Source organism: Neodiprion lecontei, chromosome 4 (assembly GCF_021901455.1).
Source record: "Neodiprion lecontei isolate iyNeoLeco1 chromosome 4, iyNeoLeco1.1, whole genome shotgun sequence".
NCBI lineage: Eukaryota > Metazoa > Arthropoda > Insecta > Hymenoptera > Diprionidae > Neodiprion > Neodiprion lecontei.
In genome coordinates, this window is record NC_060263.1 from 23373068 (window position 1) to 23395683 (window position 22616).

Sequence of the window (22616 nt, forward strand, 5' to 3'; positions counted from 1 at the left end):
CACGCTTCAGCAAATTTTTTACAACTTTTGATTGAGTCAAGGGTGTACCTAATTTTATTGAAAGATACAATACCGGTGCTTTTCTCGTCTTTAAACTACATTCGCTCTTACGAAGGTCTGCATCGATGAACTGCACAAATGATCAAACAGTTATGATCAATTTTGTGTCTTTTACAAGATTGAAGAGAGCACTTTCAACTGTGACTTCGACAGACTATTTCGACTCAATTTAATAATTTCGTTGCACAGTTGAGTGTTCAGCAGTAAACAATAATTCTGCAGCGCAATGACGCGATAATTATCTCGCTAAATTAGGGGAAAGCGGTAGCGTGGAGAAAAAAGAAAAAAACAAAAAAACAAAGAAATAGGAAAGTAAAAAAATGGCAACGCAACGCGGGCTAGAATCGCTTCTCCGTCCACCGCGGCATAACAATTTCTGAGCCTGTAGAGTGTTGGGCGAAAATTTCTGTCCTGACTTAAAACCGGAAGTGGACTGTGGAAGGTATAACGAACATTAGCAACGTACCTATATATTCGAGCTGGCGCGTAAACGAGAACGCCGCATCAATGCTCCTCGACGAAGGTTCGTTATAACGACGTTAAATTGTGGTCGACGTGTCCCTGCAAACGAGTACCTACCGAGACTAATCGAGTAGCCGAGTAATCGAGTAATCGAGAGGATGGTGCCCGCGTTCCGCTTCAGAGCCGCCGATTTGTTTGACGGTAAGAGGCGGAGGAGCCTGTTTGTACACCTATACATGTCTCCTTCGTGGCACCCAGCGCAGTTTCCACTCTACGATTTTTAACTCGTGAACTGCTTCGCAAAAATTTGACGAATTCCCGTAGTTTAGTTCCCGAAAGAAGTTGGAGACAAAATTTCACTGCGTGCACGTAAAATTGATTTTATAATTGTAAATTAGGGTGTTTCAGAAAAAAATAATTTGCGATTTTCCACCCTGACGCCTCTGAAAAGTTTGATTGGGTCAAAAGAATGGTTCTGTGAAAAGATCAGCGTTCTACGCTATGTGGAAGATCGAACTCATTTGATTTTTCACTGTTTTTCACATTTTTTTGAATTTGTGAAGCAACACGTTGCAACACTTCAATTATTATTTCTTTCCTAACATTCATATTCAACCCAGACATCACGATCCGTAACACAATAATATATCAACCGGAAATCTAATTTCCCTAAATTGAAAGTTTATATTAAATTTAAACTATTTTATCAAATCGGAATAATAATGGAAAGACCGTCAGATACATTTTTCAAACATCAACTGGAGACTTAATATTACAAGTGTCGGTGTTTTTAGCGACGTATATTCGATATTACGATTGACGCACCTATACAATAATAAAAAAAAAAAGAAGTTATTCACGATTGTTCATAAATTTAAAAAAATGCATAAAAGTGAAAAATTAACTAAGCGCGATGTTCCACGTAACGTAGAACGCCCACCTTTTGCCAAAACCTTTCTTTTAACCTAAACAAACTTTTCAGAGGTTGGCATGGTGGAAAGTCGTAAATTATTTTTTTCTGAAACACCCTAATACGTACATAGAAATTTGTAAAATCTTTGTACACTCTAACGATATTCTTCGTCAAAATTTACTCGAAATTTGTAAATTTACCGCTTTGTTAGTGCGGTTCAACTCTTCATTTCCTTAACCCTGTAGGAGCTGCGCGTCGCCGGTAACGTAGAAATCTATAATAAAGCGGTCCTCTGGGATATCCGGCCAGATTTATGGGTGGTTAGATCGAACTTCCGGGCCCCTCGACAGCTTCGCTGTACCGTCTCAAACCATGCGATATAGTTACGCACTCGCATACATTTCCAAAAGACGTTCAGGATATGCGACCGACATGCTGCACACGTTTTTTAAAATAAAATTACGGTGTACCGTGACACGCGATGCGGATGATTTCGAGTACTGGCGATCAATTAAAATACATTGAAAAAAAGACAATTTTGTTTTCTCTAATTATTTCGTGAATCCCGAATAAATTCCGATACTTTCATAATTTGATGAAACCGAGTGCCTGAAGAAGTAACGCAAGTGATTACAAAGCGGTCGATTGACGCGATGCTTAAAATACGATTCCAACTCGATACTAGGTCAGTGCTGATTTGAAAGATTGCATCTCAGCCAATATTTTGTGTTAGGTTTCAATAAAACGTCAAAACCTTGAGGCTTTTCGATAACTGTAAAGAATAGCGTAAAAATTTGCAAATCTTACATTAAATCTTGTATTTAAACTTATTGTTAGAAGATTTCAGAATATTTAAGTGAGTATAAAACGAAAAAAATTCATTGCGTCTATTTAGCAGGTAATTTTTAACCTTTCGGCAACACTAATTATATGTATCGAAGAACCTTTTACTAGTTTCACAATATTCAACGTTATCGAAAAACAAACATAAAATATATATTTACAATTTAGTATTTGTACAGTCGTTTAGAATACAATATATACAAGAAAAATAAAATCCTGAACAAACATATAGTATATTCCGTCATCTGGGTATCTGCAGAAGTTCTTATATTATATCTATACGTTCTTAAAGTCTGCTTACTTATAAGATTAGAGAGAGAGAGAGAAACAGAGAGAGAGAGAAAGAGAGAGTGTGGGGAAAACTTTTCGTTTGTCTTTCCATTAATTAAGACAATCAGCCAAAATCAGAGCATGGCGTATATTATACACCACGTTTAAGATTAGCGTCAACGTCGCCCTGCAACTTGGGAGGGAGGAAAAATTGAAGGAAAAATGTTTTTGTATACGCGGGACGAAAAATAAGCAGACACCGGCACGCGAGATGATCCTGGGGTGGTTTATCTTGGTTAGGGGTTTGGTTTAGGGGTGCCAGTTATTTTCAATTACCCCCTGGCCCCCCTTCTTACACCCCCTCCTCCCCCCTCTCATCTTAACCACCTCGTCTCGCGCGGGGGCGTGTAGTAATGTATGCGAGATAAAGGCCGGAGAGGCGCCTCCGCGTAGACTAAGATATTATAGGGAAATGGTATAAGGCATGGAGTTCGGGGGAGGTGCCCATAACTTATCGCAGATTTAAGGCTCTTAGACTTAAGGGACTCTAATAATAATATAGAGCCATTCTTGGTCGTTATAGAATTCGCGCCGGTCGCCTCGCGTACGTGGAAAATCCAGACCCATGCATACACCCATAACGTTATACCTGCAGCGTCCCTCGGGAACTCAGGAGAACGGCGAGTTCAAACCTCCGATCGGCCAGCGATTTTTTCCACAAATTCGTATATCTTGCTTGAAATTCTGAGGTCAATGAAAACCGGGGGTTTTCTGACCAATGGAAACGATGCGAAGAGTATGCCGGCGGCCCGTGAAAACCATCGTTAACGAGAATGCAAGATGGAATCAGCGGTCCGAATCGAAAGTCACGAGATGGAGAAAGAACTGTTAAAAATTAACTGATTAAAAATCACAAAAGGTCGAGGCGAGTATAAATCACAGACGAATTACCCGAGCTGGCCGTCTTCGTTGTCGAATGAACTTGTCGTGGTTGAGAAGGTCTTTGCGGAGGAGTAGGATCGAGAGTAGTGACGGTGGTTGAGGTGGCAGCAGCAGTAGGCAGATCGCGGAGGCGTCTGGTCAGATAATGCAAAGACGTTGGGTAGTTTAGGAGATTTAAGACGGTATTCCCGGTAAACAAAAGCCACGATAAATTTCGTAAGTCACAGAATTAATAAAAGATTACACCTCGGTTACCGCGCCGCCGCGAGATAAGACTCGACTCCCCGAGGTCTGGGAGCTAAATCATCGGATATCTTACCCATAATACATAAACCACCCTTCAAGCTTACGAATACATGCGCCTCTCTATGCTATCTCGAAACGTAGCAGCAGCTCGACTCCTGAAAAAGCCACTCCCTCTAAATAACAACTGCCCAACCTTTGTGCCATGAGATATAGTACACCACCTCCTGTCTTTCGCTAACTTTCGTAACGCTCTGCATTCTTTCCTTTTGCTTCTTAATCGTCGCTGCGAAGAACCTGGCGACGAATTTTCCTTCCACCGCGTCGTTTTGACGAATGCGAGGAAAATCCGGTCACAGTTTCAGTCACGCGAATCGTTTTCCGAAGCAATACACGATCGATAGACTAACGGTAACAATCGGGGACATCGATGATCGTTTGGGCTTTATCGAATTCATTTTCAAAAAAGATGCTTGCGAGCATTACTACGGTGAATCCAAATATTCAGAAAGCACGCCGATGTATCGATAACAGATCAATCCTCAAGTGTAAGTTGTTTTTCAATTATTTTCCCCCAAGTTTATCGAGTCCAAGGGGTATGTAAATCCTTTTCGCCGACTCAGCAGCGACCGACACGCGTCCCATAATCCTGGCGTTCCTGCCCCTGCAGAGTAGGACGGGATCGTCCCAAGGGAAAATGCGAAGGTACAGGAAACGCGTATGCCTGTAAATACGAAAGAGAAGAAGCGTATGGTATGTGATATACATGTATATATGTATATGTATATACACGAGCAGAAATGTGACATTATTATTGACTTATTATTAGGATAAGACGTTGGGTTCGAGGCAAACACGGGTAGGTATGGATCCCTTATTAATTGGCAGGACACTTTCGTAGAAGCATGGTTCTTGGTGGGGTGAGTTAAGACCGGAAGCTTTGATGTCGGTTAAGGTCCATTTCATACCGGGGACCCCAATTAATTAATTGAGTGACATAGTTCGATGATGAAACGAGTCTTAGGTTGATAACGCCAATCTGGAGCGGTCGGCCGGACTCTCTTCGTTTGCTCTCTTCCTCGGCCTCTCGAATCTTGGCACCGATACATTACGAGGCTAACAGAGTTACTCAGATCCCGCTGGGTCGCCGGGACTTCCCGAGGTATTTGCCCGCCGCTGTGACCTGTTTGAGGAGGAGCATGCATTGCCCGAAGATATCCCCCCCCCCCGCCCCTCCCCCCCGTTTACCTCGGATTCTCCTTTCCCCCAACTTTACCCTCGGAGCTTCCAACGAACGGGGTTGCCTTTTCGCTTTTCCGGCGGTGAGACGTCGCACGTAAGCATCGAACCCTTCTTTTTCTTCTTTACGCTTTCACGGTATTACTTACAATCCTCTTCCCTCAGATTCATCCCAATTTGACAGAGAGGGTATAACGAACTCTGACGAATATGAAACCCCTTGAAACCAACATTGAGTACAAAGACTGCACTTGGTCATTCAGCGAAGTTTGTTCAATTTGTATTTAGTGGTTGGTAAGATAAGTTTACCTGCTACAGTTTTTGATCGGTGACGCATTTTTTTGCAACTATTACGTCCATAATTCAATTGGTTCGAACAATTATGGCTTCTGTGGTAGAAAAACGAATGATTACAATATTGAAAGGAATCTTCTCTGAAGGTACTAGCAGCTTTATAGTAGAGTGCAACCGCACGTATAAAATACCTACGTTATAGGTTTGGAACGACAAATTTTTTGCTCGACGAAGAGAAGAATTGAGAACAATAATTTTCTAGCGATTATCACATATGTGCTACACCGATTTCAACTACATCTGGATACAATCTTGCGAAGATTTACAATGAGATCCATTGGAATCCCAATGAAATTCCATTAAATCTGACTAAAAAGTCGTTCCAAAATCTTCTGATTATCGTTAAATACCGTGTTAATTAGTCTAGCAAAATGCTATAAAATTTTTCAAATTCCCGTCAAATTCTGTAACGGCTATGAAAGAATTTTGTAATATTCCATGATGTCTTATAAAATCCTGAAGTAACATATCATAATACAATCTTTGGTAAATCTATAAATTGCCATGAAATCATTGAAATTTTTAGATAACCGACGTACCCAATTTTTGGAACCATTAAATCCTAAACTTTGACTCGGCAAGCTATGATTTGTCAGTTTTGCTCTATGATTTTTGGAGCTCATCAAACATCAACGAATGTAATCCGCATACTTTTTGATCTTGTTATTAAAATAACTCTAAGCCCGATGTACCGATCGAGTCCAAAAATAAGAAAATCCCACTTTATCAGACCGAAAATCCGTTGATCCGTTATCGAGCTATCGTCGGAGAAAAACTGATTTGACAAAACGCGCCAAGACGCCGTTCCAAAAATGTTGGAGATTATTTTTCAGGCCTGGAAACGTCAGGATACAGAAAAAGTCCGACGTTTCACTTTCGCGGCGATTACAACAACTTCCTTTATTCACTTTTTTGGTAAGTTAAAAAGTTGGGAGAAGTAAATGCGCAAGATATCTACATCTAGGCGGTCGGGTACGGGTTAAGCCTCCGGTATTAAGACACCGGGTGTAAGAAGGCGCGGATACGAAACGCCCGGCGGTCGCAGGTGATCTATGGCGGGATTACCGGCGGCGGTATTTCTTCATAACCGTTTCTGCTTCTCCCTCCGCGGTTCGTTCGCTTCGCTCGCTCGTTCGCTCTTCCCGCCGCCCCTGCTTCGCGGGGGGGTTGTATCGTAATAACATTCATGAGCTCAGATATACTTGCTAGATTTATTGCTCCCGCTCCGAGAGCAAACCTCTATCCCTGCAGCGCCGCCTCCAGGCGCCGGCGAAGACGTCCCGCCAGCGAAACAACCTCTTGGAAGGCCGAAAGAAGAACCGCGGCCTTGAGCTTTTCGTCGGCCAGGACGAAGTCAAGGGGGATGGAAACTAAGAAAAATTTCAGTTTGTCGGACATTTTTTCCTCGTGGTCACTGTACGGTATCTAGTTAATTATTTTCAATTTTTACCTTGACCGAAAAATATATTGTTCTTGGGATAAACGATGAGATTTAGTTTTTTTCTTGTAGGTCTAACCGGAAAATCTATATAACCTTTTTCAAATTTCAACAATATTTAACACTATCATCTCGAATAATACTTGTTATACTGTAATATTCGACTAAATATAATAATAAACGAAATTTTTTCAAGATCTAACGATCAATTTTTCCCTCTCACAAGATTTTCCATGCTTCTGATTAGTATACTGCAGTAGGCAGACGATTTGTTTGTGACAAAATTAATTAACGCAATCTAATTGCGTTTCATCAATTTTTTAAATTCAGAAAGAAAGATAAACGAAATTCTGATTGTAACTATTGTAACGTGAGTAGCTCTGTATCGGAAGGATCGGAAAGATAAAGAAACAGTGTTAATTCGCTGTTAATTATGGAGGTTTTCCCAAAAATGCAGGCACAAGTTGGGTTTCTCAAAATTGATTAGACAACGTATCCAGAATTAAAAAAAAGGGACACACAAAATGTTTTTAATGATTGTAAACGAACGCGTCGTTTGGAGGAAATAGCGCGAACAAGATGCAGTGATGTAAAAGAAGGGTACTCGTTGTCAACCTGTTATTTAACCAAGATATGGCGTTGTCAACTCGGCGCTGGTCAAACGAGAAGTGAGAGTCGCTCCGCGGGGGCGGTTTTATAAGAAGTGGTTGGTCGTATCATCGAGCGTTCACCAGTCGCTCGATGACGTCACAATTCTCGGAATAACGACTGACAGATTCTCTTCTCCCTTGCCGAATTATACTCTTAGGTGATCATTCGTTAATTATTATAGGCGGGAGTGAATTCGATAGTGTAAATTTATACGTACAGAATTTATTAGTTTAATTATAATAAAGAAACATATAACTGTAGGGTTACTAAACGCTGATAATTGTTTTGAGCCGAGTTGCGAAGACCAAAGCACGGGGAGCTTGTAAAAACCTTCCGAATTATAACTGAAGAAAAAAATAAAGCTTGTCGTTCCAAGGTTACGGGGATCAGGGTGAGTTCGGTTTGACAAATCGGTGAAATGGATATTTACTTTCTGAAGAAATAAAAGTAACAAATAATTTTTGTAAATATGATAATGATGATCGAGAAGAGTAGTAGAAAGTGATCGTGAAATCATACGAAGACACCAAATGAACTTTTTTGCATTTTAAATGCAAGCAAAAGTGTATGAGATTTGAAAAATAGTTATCTCGATTCACTTGAGATAAAAAAACGTCTGTTCTCTTTAGGTATATTGTATAGAAACGCTGTCGAGCAATCTTTGAATTTAACGTAATCGATTAAACGTTGGTAGCGTGGGTTGAGGTTCTCCTGTTTATAAATCGGGGTAGAAAGATGCAGGCTTTTATCTGTTATCAATTGAGTTTCACCCTACCAAGCTGCCATCCTCCAGCTTCCCTACAGAACCGTCGACGAGCTGTGTTTCGATATTTATGGTCTTCTGTATATTACATATCAGCCCAACGACTCCCTCCAACCGAATATTTTCTAACGCAGATTTCTTCCAGCGAGCATAAGCAATGAAGGGTAAACGGTACGCGAAACCCTTTGCGAATACCTGCAGAGGCCTCCTTCGGGATAATTTTGACTCCACCGAAATAAAAGATAATACCCGTATTATTCCAAGAGAAATCAAAAAAAAACTTAAAGAGAATCAGGGCATAAAAATTTTAATCGCTAATACGAATTTATTACCGTAATTCACAATTCGATGGTTTATAATCGTCAGATTGAAAATTGAATCCGATGAAATTTTATTCTCTATGTTTCCAGGAAAGTTGTAGAATTATTTTCAATTTTATCAGCGACAATGAGAAAACATCTAACGTAACGAACTTTTTTACGAATACCAATGTTTCAAGTTATTTGAACCGCAATGAAGTCTAGAAAAAACTTATCTGCAGGAGACAACTTTTTTCGTACGTGAAAGAAATTCTGAGGAATCGAAGAAAAATCAATACAAAAATTATGGAATCTCGACGATTATTCCTGCTGGGTATCGGTCAATGATAATCGGAATATTTTGTTTCTGCATCAAGTGAACGATACCGAATCCCAAAAATTCGTTTTCGAGATGACTTATCTCTCGGACTACAAGTATCAGCTGTTCTGATACTACGGAACAAGTCGATTGTATTCCTGTGAAATTTTAGTCGAATGAAAAAAAGCGTTCAAGCGTGTTTCGGAACCGGTTAGCCCTACCATAAAGGATTGAGCTTGAACGACTTTCACTTTCCGATGTCAAAGTGGGATCTCGAAACAAAGAACATTAAAATTGCTCTCGTACAGTCTAGGCTCGACTTTGTACAGCCGGGATCCTCTAGGATCCTAGCGGCTTTTTCTCCCCCCTGAAAGCCAGAAGAAGTCGGACGGTGCTGGCCAGCGTCGAAGGGGGTGCGAAAGCACCGCGACTCCTGCACGTAGGTGAGAACGAGTCGCGTGGGTGTTGGTATAAGCTGCCCGAGAGCGGCGCAAGGCAATACAGATTTATGTAAGTATTTAGCGCGGGCTCTTTGCTTTATCGCAAACCACCCAGCCAAGACGCTCCGTATTAATATACTATACAATCTCCGTCTCTCTCGCTCTCTCTCTCTCTGTCAAACACTTTCCACAGAATGCGACCAAAGGCACTGTCTTCCGGGTAAAATGTCCGCGATTCGGTTTTCGGATTCATCCAAAATTACGCTACCTAAACTGATCGCTGAAAAAAATCCTGAATTGGGATTAAAAGGGGGCAAAGAAAAACAAACAAAATCGTACCGTTTATACATCTCGTACTTATTGTTCTTTCTTTTTTTTTTTTGATTTACCGCTTCTTCGGTTTCATTGTTAGATCTCCACGTTTTGAAGTTTAGAGAATCGATCCCGATCATTTTTTATTAATGTATAATGTATGTAAGTGTGTGATCAATTTTTTGTCCGACGATTCTCGAGAACGAGTTACCGGGTTTCAATAATTTTCCTCTCAATCGAAGCTGTTTTTACAAGTTTAGAACTAACTAGATTTTGGCTTTGATTAGCTCCGTAAATTTTCGATTATTTAAATAACGAAATTTTTAAAAATCAAATAAAAATGATGATAGCTTGAGAATGGATGAATGGATTTGAATGAAAATTAGTACCGTGAAATTTTTTGGCTCGCTATTCACGAATCTAAGGTCAGATTTGCAAAATTTAAATTTGGCGTATTCAATAAACTGAAAATAACCACTAAAAACATTTGGATTTTGATGAAAATTGTTACTCGTCAGTTTATTATTTATATTTAAAATGTCGATCAAATATAGTGGGAGAAAATCCAACAATGATTTGATTTTAATACAAATCCGTTAGCGGAGGTTTTTTGGTCACCGATAACGAATCCAAGGTTAGACTTCAAAAATATTTAATGGTGGATCCATTATAGAGGTTCGAAATAAAAAAGTCGTAATATTTTCACGTAATATATGGTATTTAAGGGCATTAAAATCGTTAAACACGAATCTGAATTTGTAGTTCTAAATTCGAATGGTATATTATTCTTTTCTTTTTTTTTTTTTTCTCCATGAACTTCGAACCTGCGGTTTATTTAACGATATTTCAGCGAAGCAAGACTTTATGTAACACGTCAAACTAGTTCCCCGGATTTTCATCCGTTAAAAAAAGTCGCGAGAAGAAATTTGATACATCCCGTCACCCCGTGAATAGAAGGAAAGAAAATTTGTAGAGGATCGAGTATAAGAAATATGTTCCGTGGGTGCACGCTGAGAAGAGACTTTAACGTTGAAGCCTAGCAAAGACAAAAATCCTTTCCATACTGCCGGAGTTTGGCGATATGATGAGGTTGAAAATTTATCTTCCCGAAGACGAGAGAATGCACGGTGAGTTTCGACGCCTAGTATTAAAGTAAGAAGGCGTTTATAAGGAAGTGTCCACGTCTTAATCTTAGACGCATTGCCTCGAGATCCTTCAGACACTCATCCTCCAGAATTAAATGAGATGCGGCCTACTCTTCTCGCTTAAATCCCATAACGTTGAATAAACATGCGCGAGGTTCCAAAGAGAGCCTGCGTACAGAAACCCCGGTAAGAATTATGTTCGCAATATCTTACGGGGCCAAAATGCCACGTGAGTTACGAATGATGTGATATAGGAAGTATTAGATAAAAACTTGGTCTCCTTCGTTATATATGCGATGTAATACATGTACATTGGTTTTGCGTATACGCAATAAATATTACGGGACTCGCCTTGTCAAGTGTAGGTCACTTTATCGCATCATTTTTTAAAGGGAGAAGAGACAAAAAAAAAAAATCAAAGAAACGGGAGTATTTTTAAGCTTAGAAAATTCGGAAAAAAATCTGAGAGGTTATTCCCAACGGAAATTGATTAGAAAAAAAAACTTAGCTATAGCCGATAAACTGAAAATAATCGATGGATCAATTAATCGAGTCCGAAAAAATAATCGAACATGACTCGATTGAATCGGTAAATATTAATCGATTACTCGATTATTTTTTATTTATTTGAAACGGTGCGTATGAAATCAAAATTTAGTAAATTTCAATACGTAGTCTTAACAACGGAAAAGTTTTTTCACAATTTATAGTTTCATTTAAAGTATTTTTCAATTTCAGGTGAAAATATTCATTCATCTTTCACTGATTATATCAAAAAGGTACCGGGTAAGTAAGACAATGATAATAATTGATGCTTCAATCGCATAAATTCATATCGCACTGCACCCGTTCATGGGAGTAAAAAACAAAAACCGATTGCGAGAAAAAATAATCAATTACACTCGATTAACCGGGAAAAAGTAATCGATTATTTTTGGTCATTCTTACAGCGTGGCTTAATGCTCGGTATCTCTACGGCTAGGTGCTTGTCCAAGTGTATCATCACATAAGGTAAAAGTCCCTATTATGAGACATTGTCCCTATTTATGATACATAACGTAAGTATACTAATTTATAAAAATAATACGGAATTACACTTTTAAAAAATTTAATAAGTATATTTTTTCATCAATTTTGAAAGCAATTTACAAGTCTTACTGTTGATTCTTTCCCAATAATAATAAAAAAAAAATTATAATAGTACATGGTTTGATATCTGCACCTGAAACGATGACTAAAAAGAGTTAAACTGCAATGACTAAGCAATTTTTCAGTCGGGTTAAAATAATTGTTTGTTATATTTATATACATAATTTATATGTTAATTGAAAGCTAATGAGTCTTAGATTTCATTTCTATATGCATTTATGCTTTTTTATGATAATAATATTTTATATTTGAGTGTCTCATAATACCTACACTTACAAACTTGAACGTACCGGTGTATGAGACACTTTAGTCAGTGTATCTAGTAATACGGACATGTGCGTGTTCGTTTGTCCCGATTAGATGAGACAACGTATATTTATAAAGTTTTATATTATTAATGAGTGATATTAATTGTTAAAATATAACATTTGTATTGTATAGAGAATTGGCTTTTAGTACATTATTAAATATTTTCATATAAGTAAGTATTTTAAGTTAAATAACATAAACTTATAAACCTAACCTAAAATTGTGAAATTAAGTATTGACTTTACGAGAAAATTTTTTTATTTTTTCAATTAAATATTTTAATTTAATTTATAATATTTAACTGTATATTTTATTAATTCGTTAAATGTTTCAGATTGTATACCACCAGTAAATAACAGACAAATTAAAATAATAATCTGAGGTCATGGGAAATAAACAGAGATCCAAGGGGATAAAAAAAAATCACTCAAAATCAAACAAAACAAAAGTGTTGTGCTCAAATTCGGATAAAAAACCTATGAAAACAAAACTTAGAAGAAATAAATATGATCCATCAAATATTGAAAAAGCTCTCTACAAGCAATAAAAGATACAGGATTATCTATACGAAGGGCAGCTGCTGCTTATGGAGTACCTGTAGCCACGCTGGCTAGAAAAAAAAATGTTGGCCCTGAGAAAGCAAAAAATAAAACAGGTCCAGATACAGTTTTATCACCGAATGAAGAGGATAATATTGTTCAGTGGGTGCTGTACAGAGCATCAATGGGAGCTCCTGTGACTAAAACTGAACTATTGGATTGTGTACAAAGATATGTACAAACTATGGAAATCAAAACTCCGTTTACGGATAACCGTCCCAGTCGTCACTGGTATGAAGGTTTCCGAAAACGCCATCCTGAGTTATCCATTAGGAAACCCCAACATTTGAGTACTAGTAGGGCAGCTGTTAATCGTGAAGAATTGCAAGAGTGGTTCAAGGATTCTGGGAAATATTTAGAAAGTAAAAATTTATTGAATATTCCTGCCTCTAGAATCTTTAACTGCGATGAAAGTAGTATACTTCTGTGTCCTGACGCCGAAAGCGTGTTAGCTGAAAAAGGATCTCGTGCAGTTTACAAAATAGTTGATGGTGGCAAAGAATCATTGACTGTTTTATTCACGTACAGAGCAGATGGAACTCGTGCTCCTCCAATGCTTATGTACTCTTATAAGAAAAGTATACCTAAGAAAATAGTGGAAAATACTCCAACAGGATGGGGTCTTGGAGTATCGGACAGTGGCTGGATGACAACGGAGACCTTCTATGAATATATTACCAACGTGTTTTATCCTTGGTTACTTGAAGAAAAAACCGAATTTCCAGTTATTTTGTACATGGATAATCATTCTTCACACCTAAATTTACCCTTGGTAACTTTTTGTAGAGAAAAACAAATAGAATTGGTAATGTTACCTCCCAATTCCACCCATATTATGCAGCCATTGGATATTTCATTTTTCCATCCATTTAAAGAGACATGGAAACCTTATTTATCAAATGATATTGTTTCAAACACTAATTCTTCTACTGATTTTCTCTATACGATTGATCAAGAACTACCTAATTTGAATGTTGAAACAATCAATTCGTTAAATAATAACAAAGTATTGGAATCTATCATTATTAACGACAATGATTCTAGTGTGATTAACTTTGAAGAAACTAGTACTACTGATGATGGAAAAATTTTAGAGTTTATATTAAAATCTGGTCAAGTTAATAATGAAGAACAACCAACTGATAACGACAATGTAATACAATCTACTCTTTCAAACTTAAATGAACACAACTTTATTGAATTAGCAATTCCTGTTGTTTATGACAACTCGATTGTACCTGTACAGCATGGAGAGATTACAACAGAACTCACGATTACTCATCTCAAAGATCCGGTAATTAATGAAAATCATCAAGTCGGTACGTGAATATCATACTTATTATTTTTATGTTTAATAAATTTATATTATTAATGTAATTGTTTTCTTAGAACTCGAGAAGGAAAATTTAAATGGTGTTTCTCAAAAAACTGGCGTACATCATTCTATTGATGAGACTACATCAACAGCTATTGATAAAGGTAACATAGAATAATTACTTATGAACTATTTTTGAAAATAATTGACAAAATTAAGAGAAACTCTTATTTTTAGATAAGTCACCGAAGAGACCATTTAAGGAAATATTTACTTTACCGGTGGATTATTTACCAAAAAAAAAAAGAATTAAACTTGAAAAATCAGGCAAGTCAAAGCTACCATCTGTGGGAACCTCCGATGAATGGTACCAGCAACAATTGGAAAAGGAAAAAATGAAAAAAATGAAAGAAGAAAAACAAAAACATAAAAAAAAATTGCAAGAAGAAAAAAAAAAACTAATGGCTCAAGTTAAAGAATTACAAAAAAAAATCAAAGAAGAAAAATAAATTTATTTATATAATTTGTGTTGATTAGTCGTTTAATTTCTGAAAAATCTATTATTTGTTGTTTAAAATCTGAAATAATTTCTTATTTTATAATTATAATGATCTCAAATTAATAAATACATAAAATATATTCGATCTTTTTTATTTCTTAAGTGTCTCAAAAATAGGGACCTGTGTCATGAGACACTGGGGACATGTGTCTTTAAACTGTCTCATAAATAGGGTCATAGAGGTTGCCTCCAAAAAAAGCTTATTTTTATTAATTTTGAACTTAAAATTTATTATTAACAAGGAATATTGGCTAAATAATCATAAAATTAACAGATAACACAATAATAATTGTGTTTTTCATTCAAATATATTTTATATTACCGAGAATGTTCGACCTACCTCGAAAAGTGTCTCATAATGGGGACTTTTACCTTACGTAACTACGGCTGCGTCCCGAGACAAGAAGGATTCTGTTTGACGAACCGTAAGAGAGCTAAAAGCCATAGGTAGCGTATATATCGTCCCCCGAAGGGCTTAAGACGTATAGTATTTTCCTTGATCCCCCGTCGAGAGCTCCCTAATCAATACCACGTCCGCTTTTCCTCAAATATTTCTTTTCTACACATGTATGTTACACGTAAGGTATAGGATATGAGGTATTTGAGATATATCGGAACGAGCTTAGCTTGACAGTGGCCAGATCGCACGATTCCTAACCGCAATTTGATGTCTCCCCCATTCGCAAGGATCCCAATCAAATTACTTGATGGAATTTCGTGCGGGTTATGGGTTACGTATAATCTGCAGCGGTCTGCCTCTCCGAATTCTTTCTTCGTTACGTTCGTTGGAAAAAAGGTGATTTCTGGCATATCGTTACAGGGATGAATCTGCACTGATTTCTACAAATGATTATCAATTTTCATCGTAAATTTACCTCTCACAATGCATTTTTTTCGAAATCGGATTAATCTCAGTTTTTAATTTTTTCGATAACCCGATCTTCGGCAAAATAGATACTGATTATTTCAGATCGTCGAAAAGTTGAAGAATGGAAACACTTTACTAAGCCACGTATGATCTTTCTATTTCCAAGAATCGTAAAAATTCGCTGTCTTAGCTGGATTTTTTTACCACAGAATTTTACGAACGACTGTCAAATTTACTACGAAACAGTGAAATCTGAGTAAATATTTATGCCGTTGTTCATACCAGATTAATAATTCTTAAATCTCAAACGAATCTTTGCTTGCTTTAACAGAGATATGTATATTCCGAATAAGGGAATATACTGTCTCTGTAAAAGTTAATCAGAATTTCAAATTGTTGGATACTTGCTAACGATTACTGAAATGAAAATGTTGTTAATTTTTTTTTTTCTTGTTTTATCTTCACTTGCTTAACGATACTTCGCGTAACATGCCACGAATCTTGCAATTGTATAAATCCTTCGCGGCAACTTGATTCGTACGAAATAATAAAGTAAATTTTCCCCCGAAATCGTTTTTCACCTTCAAACACCTTCGGGTATATATTTGAAATTGGAGAAACTCGGAAAAATTCCGCAGCCTGTATTGTCATAAAACAATGAATTCGCAGCTTTACCGAGTCAATTAATCTCCTCCTAATTTTGAGTTTTATTAAAAATATGTGTATAACAAACAACCAGAGGGTGACTCGTGTCGATTTTCGGATCGGATTAGGGTTCAAAATCGCAGTAAGACGATCGGAAATTGTCTATAAATAAAGCGGACCGAGCTATATACGCACGTATATAAATCTTTGGGAGTATTTTCGTTAGGACGTAATAACTAGCGGAGAGAATAGGCGATCTTAATGCTATCTTAAGCCCCGGTTACACCATAAATTATGTATCGCTCGGGCGTAAGATGCTGAGATCCTGGGAGCACCTGCTGTACCCTCCGTTCCTTCCTCCCGCCAGCCCTTCTTACCGCGGTAGCGCCGCGACGCTCGGCGTCTTAGGGAACTCTGGGGTCCCTAAATTTTCTCCCAGTCTATAAGGGTTAAGGAATTAACTGGTTATAGATACAGGTTACGGTTCGGAAGCTTAATAACGCAACCCAGCGGACGATCCTTCGGCCGAGGGGAAGGGAGGGGTGCCTAAGTTGTTGTCCTTAGCGGAAGCCATTACAAGGATTTCTTTTATTTACGGTTGCCGGCACTGCCCGAGGGCCTCACGCCTCTCTCTCTCTCTCTCTCTCGCCCTTTTGCCACTTCTTCCGCGCACTACCCCAAAGCTAAGTGTTCTAATCTTCCCTGCTTAGTTTCCTCGATAGATCTTGGCCAATGTGAAACCTGCGCGATTAAGTAGACGCTTAACCGCTTAGCGATGGCTCTTATAATAACGTTGCACGACCCGCTATAGATCAATTAACCTTTATTTGTCGGAGCTAGAATCTTTACCAGATTCTTTTGCCTTCGCATCTGATCCTTTAATAGTCGTCGTCGAGTGACGCATTGCAAAGAAGAAAACCTTGAGAACGTAAAATATTTTACAGCTATCGTATACGTTCTCACGCCCCGCCCGGCAATTTGAATGAAATTTTAGTTTGCTTCGATTATCATTTGGTTATAATTACCAGGGGAAAAAAAGTTATTCTTTCGACAACGGTAAGGTAATGTCTGGTCATTCTTTTGCGAATTGGATCAAATTTTATATTTTTGTCAGTGCACCCTGTGGATGAATAATCATCTTTTCATGTGAGAAAAAGCTTTTCGGTAAATTTGTGGAAATTAATCTGTTAAATAAAACGAACCGTTTTAAAAACAAATTGAACGAATCAGCTATACTTTTATCAATTGTGAAACGATTTGAAATTTAGCTTCGTTTATAATTCCTATGTGTTAATAATTTTAGAAATACTCGGCGTACAACTGACTCGTGATAAATTAATAAGAAGTGTCGATTTTTGGACAGTCAGCCTCCTTAACTATATTCACTAATTACAAGATTTAGAATATCTCAAATTTAAAACTTGTTAGACTAATCCTCTTGAAAAATATAATTGAACGTGATTTTTCGCAATCGTCAAAAACGGGACGAAAATACTAAACTGTTCCACACTATTTCTAATGAATAGATTTTTTATTTTTGTATTGTACAATTAGATAGACGATTTGATGTACCGAAAAATGTGTTTTCTTGATTGAATTTTCATGTGAAACTAGTAAAAATTTCGCTCAGGAAATAAATAGTTTTTCGTCTTTTATTTCGATCCGTAAATGAGAATTTCACCGAAGTCGTTATACCTAAGCAGTAATTTTATTCTACCGTAAACCAATAAAAAAAAAAAATGTATCTCCATACAATCCTGCATAAGAGTCATCGTACATCTGTCGCAATTGATATAAAAAAAGAAATATTCATACCTCTCAAATACACGTTGTAATCCAGCAATTTGTCAGCAAGTGAGTCACTGGAAGATTCGTTCATTGCCAAGGTCGAAAGTCGAAAATTTGTAACACCACATAATTTTATGAAGTTCTTTTATTTAAGCGGCACGGAAAAAATCGGATCCGAATAGAATATCCGCGCACTCAGCCAGAAGCGTAAAAGTAAACGGCGATAAATTAATTACTGCAGTTATCGAGGCGACTTCTAGTCTCCTCGTCGTTTGGTAAGTTCATCCCCGCAATGGCCGAAGGAAATCTTCTCTTATGGCTCATTAATTTCAATCGTCCGTGGCCTTTGGCGACTTTAGCCTCGAGTCGTAATTTTTAGTATAGCGTACCTCGGGGTAGGATTAAAGAATAAGATGAGGCGGAGTTCATTTATACGATCGGCAGCCAGCGTTCTTCTTCCCTCCCTTATTCGCCGCCTCCGTAGTCGACAACCCGAGCTGCCTGCCGTCCCCCGATCTACAAAGATTATGAAGCCAATCCCGTGGCTAATTTGCGAGGCCTTAAGCTCCCGCCGACCGTTTTTCTTACCTCGTCTTCAAATTCGCCAACTTTTCAGCCCGGCAGTCGCGATGCGCTCCCCGTTTCTTTATGTTTTTTTTTTTTTTTTTTTTTTTTATTTTTTTTAATTCTATTTTTTTCCTCCATATTCCGGCTCACAAGTTTTTAACTCGATGATCAAGAGTAACTTGCCAACAGCGATATCAAATACCGGTGAAGAGGATTAAATCTCTGGATAAAGAAATACGACGCCGTAACTACAAAGAAATTTCTATTCGAGTGTTAAAATTAAAAAAAAAAAAATAAATAAATAACAAAACACTGTAAAAGTTTAATTCCAAATAGGAACATTATCGGGGCTTGCATAAGCGAATCGTGATTGTTTTGTTAACTATTGTTAATCATTGTTAACCGTGATCAAACGCTAAGTATGTATACACGGAAAATATTATAACACAGATAAACAGGATCACCATTACTTGTTCACATCACGAATCGTGCAGGAGTTACTGCTCCACGCGCGTATAATACAACTTTATTTTCGTCGACCGATCCGTTTCGCGGTTGGCTTAAGACTGATCTACCGAGTCTTACCATTACCGGTACAAGTTTGAGCAAAACAAAAACAATCACGACAACGACGTAGTAGTTCACTGACACAAGATTTCATCCGTGTTTACATCTTATACGCGCGCGTGTGTGTGACTTGTGTGATTATAGATTCCGAAAATCTCCGTCCAGTGTCACCTTGTAAAGCTGTTAATTTTGAAAATCGTCATATTCGAATTAAACGACTTCCTGCACGGAATACACTGTATATTCCTGACTGAAGTTTCGATCGGCGAAAATCGTGAGGTTGATGTAATAGATATGAGAGATCGGTGTGTGTTTGCGACCGATTCTTAGGGGCTCGCAACGCACGTTCATCTGGTGACTCTTGGAACATTCGGTAGGTATAAGGGACATAAGTACATTGTCTGTCTAGGTGCGTCCGATGTCCGCATGGAATAGAATAGTTCGGTATATCCTAGCTGGCAGATAGCGTAGCGCAGCTTTCTGTATTCACCAACTTTGCTGACAGCTCACCGGATAGGGAGATAAGAACACCCTCTGAATACCGGAGCGCCACAATGCTCCTTTGGAACCACGTGTAGCTCTATCTGGCAGTAAACTCCTCTGTCTCTCTGCCCTCTCTCACCGATGTCACAACCATTTCTTGGCCACTCGCCTTCCGACATTCTATATTTCCACCAAAATCTACCGAACAAAGTTTTCTATCGAAAAATGGTTTCTCCTTTCTTTTTAGAAAATAAAAACTTGAAAGAGGTAAGACAGACAGATAAAAACAATTTCTTAGGCTTAAGGTTAACTAGACACTGTTTTTCGACAAGTCTGTTATGGTAAATCTAAATTTGTTTATAGTCTTCCCGGAACAACGATCCTTCGTTACCAAACACCATTAGTATGTAAGCATAGCTGTTGCCATTGATCAAAATGAATTTCAAGTAGCAAACAGATTCCACCGAACTGCTAGCTCTTCGGTAATGTTTGAAGTCTCTATCCGGCAATGAATGATGTTCATTGATATTCGTGAAATAAGCCTCTTTAACAAGAATCGAAATATATAATTACTTCCGAGCTATGAGGTTGGGATTAAGTTGGTATTATACATCGGCGTACTTAGAATGGAAATAATTCACAATGATATTCCGTGAGCTGCAGAGGTTGTTAAATTAAGCCAAACGTTGGATGACAAATTGAGATCAGATAAAGGGATGATCCCTGGGCTGCTGACTTTTATATTTTTATAAGGCTTTCTTTCCCTATTCCTCTCTCTCTCTCTCTCTCTTTTCCCCGTCTCAAACTCAAACCCCTTGCAGGCCGCTCCTCGCCTCTTGCGATAAGCCTGCTTTCTACCCTTGGCGACGTTGACTATGGGGTGGATTTCCTTACGCAGAGAAATTCTCCACTGCTACCAAATTGAATAATTAAGCCCCAATATGCACATGCCTAAAAACTCCCTCGATGAAACCCAGTATGCATTCGGGACTTCTTACTCCTTTTTGACATTCGTTTGATTGATTTTCAGTGATCTCTCATTCTATCCTTGATTTCCAACGTTTGCGTAGTGTTGTAAGCAATTGTCAGTGATAAATGGAATTGGTTACAAATCTGTAACATCACAATAACGTGTCACTGGAATTGTTTGGAAATCAATAAAAATCAATCGGTAAATTAGGAAGACATATGATAAGATAGACGACAATAGAATTTTCAACAATCGAAACGATTTGGCATCTAGTGCAACATTTTCAACGATTTTCACGATTTCCAAAGCTTGCCAAGCAACTTCTCTACGTGATTTCACGACACTGCAATGGTTTCCAATGATTTTCAATTCTCTTCATTAACGCCTCGTTATTACAAAGAATATCAGAGCCATTTAAGTTTCTCTGGGTTTCAATTTGTTATCCGATTGTTAAATTTTCACCTTTCTCGAGTGAATACGGGGCTTTGAAAAATGAAGAAAAATACTCGTCTAGCGGTTCCTGTGTATCGAAATTCGCAACTGGCGCGACGTCTGTACGCGAAATTTGCGTCACCACGCGATATCCTAGAAGAAGATAAGAGGTTCAGCGCAGTATTAAGGTAAGTTAGACTCAATGTTTTGTGTATGAAAGGAAGCCCCGGATCCTTGTAAGACGTTTTAATTGGACAAATCCGCCTATCCTCATTAAATCCAGGACCACTCTCGCCCCTATTCGGCTCCATCCCTCTCTGCGTGTGTACCATAAAGGACAATCATATCCTCTCATCTTTGTGTTATTCCTGCTTACTCGGAATTGTGAAACGAGTATTATATCTGTATACGGCAAACCAGCGCTATCCCTTATATCGAAGGATTTGTTTTTGCCTCTGTGATCTCTCGATCAGCGTGGAACGGCTCTCCGCGTCTGAACCGGCTTTTCGAAAAACTTTCTCAACTTTTCGCTACTTCGGCTACATCGTCATCATCGTTATTATCGTCGTGTCTCCCTCCTTGTTGTTGTCCTTCGTTATTTTCCGGGGATGATTGTACAGACGGCTGCAGCTTATACAGGGTAAGCCGAATTACCCATATTTCAACGACTAGAAGAGACAGAAGCCTGAGCTCCGTTCAAACCCGGTTTCATCGATTCGAACACCGTCCCGGAGCTTTACACAAATTTCAACCTCGACGGGGAGACATCATATTTCTACTCCCGCACGGCATCGGCGAACTCTTTTTATCCGATTAGCAACAATCCCTAATTTTCACCACGCAACGCGAATTCCACGTACGAACCGAATCCTGACAAATGAATAGCGAAGGAAACACTGATCCTTTCGTCTCCCGGCCCTAAATCCAAAAATACAAATAAACAAACATTTCACCCCGACAAATGTCCCCTCATCCCGACGAATTTAAACCAAACCACAGGTAAAATTGTCTACAATTAATTTTTTTTCACTCAATTTTTATTTTATTTTTTCTTCTTGCCTCAATTGGGATTCAAACGCCGCCTCCGCGCAAACTGAGAAATTTTTTCGAACAACGCGCGTGCGGTAATTTTCGATTTCGGTTAACAGTTTGGAGCCAAGTTCTGCCTAGACGATACGCAGTTCAATTCCCTATTGTGCAGCTTGAGTTAGGTTCTACACGTGGTGACAGCGTCCGGAGGTGTTATCTTAGCCGAATGTAGGAGATATCGGAGGACAAGCGAAACACCCGCACGCCGATAGTTTCCATGCCATTAGACTTGGGGTGTTGATCAAGAGAACGAGCCGCCACCTTCTTCTTCCATTCAACTACTTACGAATGATCTTCCCGATATTCGTATCACAATGTTCCGAAGATCCTGATATTCCCGTTTAACATCACGGCGAATGTTTACCACTAATTGCATACAACGCATTACAAATATTTCAGGGTGGAATGAGGTAAAGCTTTGGACGAACGCATCCGTGATTGGTATACAGTTTATTTTCTATTATTCTTTTCATCGCATTTGCGTTACGTAATAATAATAATTATAATTATATTAATTCACCGTTTATTTATTTTAATTTTTTTTTCGTTCTCTTTTTAATTACAACGAAGGTACGGTTTTTGG

General features: G+C 38.2%; 1 protein-coding gene across 1 annotated transcript; it reads left to right on the plus strand.

Annotated features, from left to right (window-relative positions):
• Window positions 1–12184: 12184 nt before the first annotated feature.
• LOC124294094 lies at window positions 12185–14243 on the plus strand. The gene is made up of 3 exons (XM_046737958.1): window positions 12185–12323; window positions 12486–14069; window positions 14140–14243. Exons 2-3 carry the CDS (start codon window positions 12875–12877, stop codon window positions 14241–14243), a joined length of 1299 nt encoding a protein of 432 aa, XP_046593914.1. The 5' UTR covers window positions 12185–12323; window positions 12486–12874.
• The last annotated feature ends 8373 nt before the right edge of the window (window positions 14244–22616 follow it).